At 38.4% G+C, this 4,401-nt stretch overlaps 1 protein-coding gene across 1 annotated transcript in view; it reads left to right on the top strand.

Moving 5' to 3' along the window:
* Positions 1-4,401, top strand: part of LOC115235917 (armadillo repeat-containing protein gudu) — a 7,446-nt gene extending 3,045 nt beyond the window's left edge. Inside the window, exons 4-11 of the mRNA XM_029808016.1 lie at positions 165-368; positions 586-672; positions 814-1,062; positions 1,419-1,850; positions 2,463-2,867; positions 3,183-3,404; positions 3,797-3,912; positions 4,308-4,401. Coding sequence (XP_029663876.1) covers positions 165-368; positions 586-672; positions 814-1,062; positions 1,419-1,850; positions 2,463-2,867; positions 3,183-3,404; positions 3,797-3,912; positions 4,308-4,341 — 1,749 coding nt within the window. The 3' untranslated portion in view covers positions 4,342-4,401. The remainder of the gene's footprint in view (positions 1-164; positions 369-585; positions 673-813; positions 1,063-1,418; positions 1,851-2,462; positions 2,868-3,182; positions 3,405-3,796; positions 3,913-4,307) is intronic.

Raw genomic sequence — 4,401 nt, 5'->3', positions numbered from 1 at the left:
AATATATATATATATTTCTTTTAAAAATAAACATTTATTATATTTTTTATAAGGAAATGAATAATTATATTTACATATATGTATGCATATATATTCTCTTTATATTTCTATAATTTTTTTTTCTCTCATATTTCCACGGTCAAAATTTAGTCGTGGTAGTACAGATCATACAAAAGGCTATCCAGGAAATGGGCGGTCTCGAGGTTTTGGTAAACCTTCTGGAAACGAACGACATCAAGTGTCAGAACGGTTCGCTGTCGGTTCTATTGCAAATCGTGACTTCCACGGAGATGAAACGATATTTGATCGATTTGGACATCACGACGCCGTTAATCCAAATGCTGAAGCATCCTGCTAAAGATATCCAGGTCATTCACTGATCTCGAACTAATCATTTCTTCTGTTTTTATCGACTAATTACTGAGTGAGGGACTGACTTAGCTTAGAATTCGGTTAGCTTATCAGCCAACGAATTAAAAATACTGTAAAATCCTAAATGTTTAATCTTTAATTATATCATTTCACTTAACTGTTTTTCATCTAATTTTATTATATAAAATATGTTTCGATTTTTTTATTTTTTAGATTTTAACGGCAGAAACATTGGCAATTATAGCTCGGGTCAGGAAGGCCAGAAAGCAGATCCGAATTCGTGGCGGAATACCGCTTATAGTGAGTTATCTAATTGCGATTATGCGTGTCTTTATTTACTCCATGTGTGAAAAAATATACATTGATAAAACGAATGAATTGTTTCGAGATGTTAATCTTTTTTTTTTAATATAATCCGTTCTCAAAATATTGATTTGTTAGCTCGACGTGATGGATGTGCCAGACGAGGTTCTCCGTCGACCATATGACGAATTGAGTGAGATCAACAAAGAACTCGTGGCGGTCGCCATAGGTTGCGCCAAGGTTCTGGATTCCTTAAGCAGCAGTCCGAAGGTCAAGGAGGAGCTTCGTAAACACGGCGTCGTTCGCCTGATGTCACGCTTCTTGAGATCAAAACATACACAGCTAATTATACCGACGATGGGCGTCGTGCAGCAGTGCGCTGATCTGGTTTACCGAATTTCCTTTATAGCTTACGTATTATTAGATCAATTATAAGATATAATACATTTATTTATAAAAAACAAATTTAATTAATACAAACAAATGTGGGATTATAGAAAACGTAATTATTGCTAAATTAATAATTAAGAAAGAATTCAATCTATAAATCGATTCAAACGTCAAATGCATCGATATCATTAATTATATTGTAAAATTATTTGATACAATATTTTGTGCTATTTACGTCGCCGAGTTTTTAATCTTGAAACTTTGAAACGTTTATTAACTAATCGCAATTTATTTTCGCGATTTTAATCAAAGTATCTCCTCATGATTGGTATTATATTTCTATGAGTTTGCAGAACGTTTTCAGAGAGGCGTTCGAGAGGGTGGGCATGATCGACGAGTTGGTGCGCCACTTGAGAAACGACAATGTGAAACTGAAGGAGAATTGCGCCTTAGCTATCTTCAAGTGCGCTTCGAATCGGGAGACCCGGACGATGGTACGTAGAGCCGGGGGTCTGGATCCGCTCTGCAAGCTCGTGCAGAGCGACGAGGTACGCGCCAACAAGCCGCTACTGGCCGCGGTGACCGGCAGCGTTTGGAAGTGCGCCATCAGTCCGGAGAATGTTACGAGATTCAATCAGAACGGTCTGGTGGCCTCGCTGGTGCCGCTACTTGAGGAAAACGAGGACGAGCGGGTGTTGGCCAATGTTGTAGGCGCTCTTGCCGAATGCTGCAAGGATCCCACTAACAGGGACGTCTTAAGGACTAACGAGGGTCTACCGAAACTGGTAAAGACCGTTCAAAGCTGGAAAGTATACTTGTGTCCGCGATTATCTTCTCTCTTCTTTGCCAGTAAATAGACACATACATGCAACAGAACAAATATTCTCCAAGTTATAAAGCTGTATGCAATATACAGAGAAAAGCTATGTGTATATTGTATTATATACACGGATAATCGAATTTGTATTTGCTGCAGATAGCTTTATAATATCGTAAATTTTTTACACCGCCTTATTATTATTTAAAGTACGAAAAATGTGCATTTTGAAACCGTCTATATTTGTTGTGTATAAATAGAGCGAAATCGATAGCTGCAGTTCTGTTAACGATTATTCTCAAATACGATTATTAAATTAATTCTCCTCGCGTAATTTTATAACAATCACTAATAATTTCATCAGCGGCATATTACTGCATTGACCCACTTGCGTTTAATTATTTCTCACCTGACCTTATTTGAGAAATAATTTCCAAATGAGGCGATAATTGGATTGCACATCGGAGGATTTGCGAGCACCGCTCTCGATGATTAATCGCGTCAGCGTCGCGTGACGTTTCCTCCTCACCTCATTATCGGCGATACCGCAGAATTTGAACCACTTCATGGACATTTGCAGATCAGACTGTTGAGCGCCACGTACGAGCCATTACTTGAGAATGTACCGCTGGTGCTGAAAGAATGCGCCGTCGATGACAAATGCATGGACATCATCAACGATTCGGAGCACCGGTTAGACGGTGTGCGATTGGTCTGGTCTCTGCTGAAGCATCCGAGCGACGTGATCAAACGTAACGCCTGCCTCGCTCTAGTACCCTGCATCCGGCACGCCAAGGACTCGCCGGAAATGGTGCGCGCTTTCGTGGGCGGCTTGGAGCTCACGGTCAGCCTCCTGGAGAGCAAGGACACGGAGGTGCTCGCCGCAGTCTGCGCCATGATCGCGGAGATCGCCGCCGATCCCGAGAATCTGGGTATCCTGACGGATCATGGGGTCGTGAGGAAATTGGCCGCCCTCGTGGAAACTGTTAGCTTAGCACTATAACTTTTTTTTTTGCGGATTTTATTTGCGCGATTGTTTCTCGTGGAAGAAAAAAGAAAAGCAATTGATAGAAATGATGAGTTTTTCTTTTTAGGCGCAATATAATACTGCGGATGTGTAATGAGAGCTATATATTATGTTTCTAATTTTAATTATTTTGTTATATACGCAACAGTTGAGAGAGATTTATCATCTATTTTTTCCACGAAGCAATCGCACTGGACGCGCGGGCGCGTATAATTTTTTATTATATATTTTTAGTTAAGGCACGCAGTAATAAGATATGTTTCTTTTTTTTAGGACGATGAGAATTTGCGGGCGAATTTGACGTTAGCGATAGCCTATTGCTGCGAATGGGATCGGAATAGTTATGAATTTGGCAAACTAAACGCCGTCGCACCGCTCGTTAATTATATGACCAGTAAGAACAAAGACGTGCTAAAGGGCGTCTGCATCGCCGTGTACCATTTGAGCAAGGAGCCCTTAAATTGCGTGACCATGCACACCTGCGGTGTTATTAAGGTATCATTAGGCGCTTAACGTTGTCTGCATACGCAACATTAATGGGATCGCTCTATATTAAAAGAACGAAATCCCACGAATCAAAATTTTCGAAAAATTAAGAAAAATTGTTTTATCTCGCAAGAAATAATAGAATATCTTTTCTTAATAAACACTGAAAAGTTCATCAATTTATAGCTGTTAACATTGCAAGTATTTACAATATAATGTGTCATTTCAATACGAATCAAGCCATCCTTGTAGATGAAATTTTCGGCAGAAAAAAAATCCAGATTTCGATTAAATCAATTTATCACGTCGACGCATCGAGATGATAAATTGTCGGGATTATTTTCGTTTTGTCTTGTTTCGGAAATTCCAATTTGAAAATGATGAGACTTTAAAAAAAACAGCACGTATTGCGCTTGGTGGGTTCGGACGATCCGGAGGTGCAGATTGCAGCTGCGTCCACCATACGTCACATAAGAAAGCTCGCATTGACAGCGGAGAAATTCCACTTCAAAGAAATGTAATTCTTTCACATTTTTTTAGTATACTTGAATCTTGAAGAGCACAACAGACAGCTTCTATTTTGAAATAGACTAATTCGCGTTTTTTCCTCTTTTGATTTAATAAAATGTTTCTGAAATAAATATTTTATTTATTAATGTTGGAAATTGAGACTTAAATATCAGAAGATCTGTAATTAAGGAAGTTATTTAGCATAAAATCATCATTCGCGACTAGCAGCTTATATGTATATATTCTAAATCAATACTCAAGAAATACGGTTGTGGACAGAATCACTCGTTCTATTTTTCGACTTATGTATTTATACATCTACGTGTGCTCTTTTAGATTAAATTATTGTTATTTGACGTTAGCTATATTATGTGTGTGAATAATTATTTTAATTTTTCACAGGAGTACATTACAGGAAACCGATTTTCGTCTGTAAATAACATCAATTATCAATGTAAAACAAACAAGGGAGAGAAAGAGAAAAAGGTGAAAGAGT

This window comes from Formica exsecta, unplaced genomic scaffold (genome assembly GCF_003651465.1).
Source record: "Formica exsecta isolate Colony F162 unplaced genomic scaffold, ASM365146v1 scaffold237, whole genome shotgun sequence".
NCBI lineage: Eukaryota > Metazoa > Arthropoda > Insecta > Hymenoptera > Formicidae > Formica > Formica exsecta.
The sequence above is the reverse complement of the archived record's forward strand: the minus strand, read 5'-3'. Positions and strand labels throughout refer to the sequence as shown.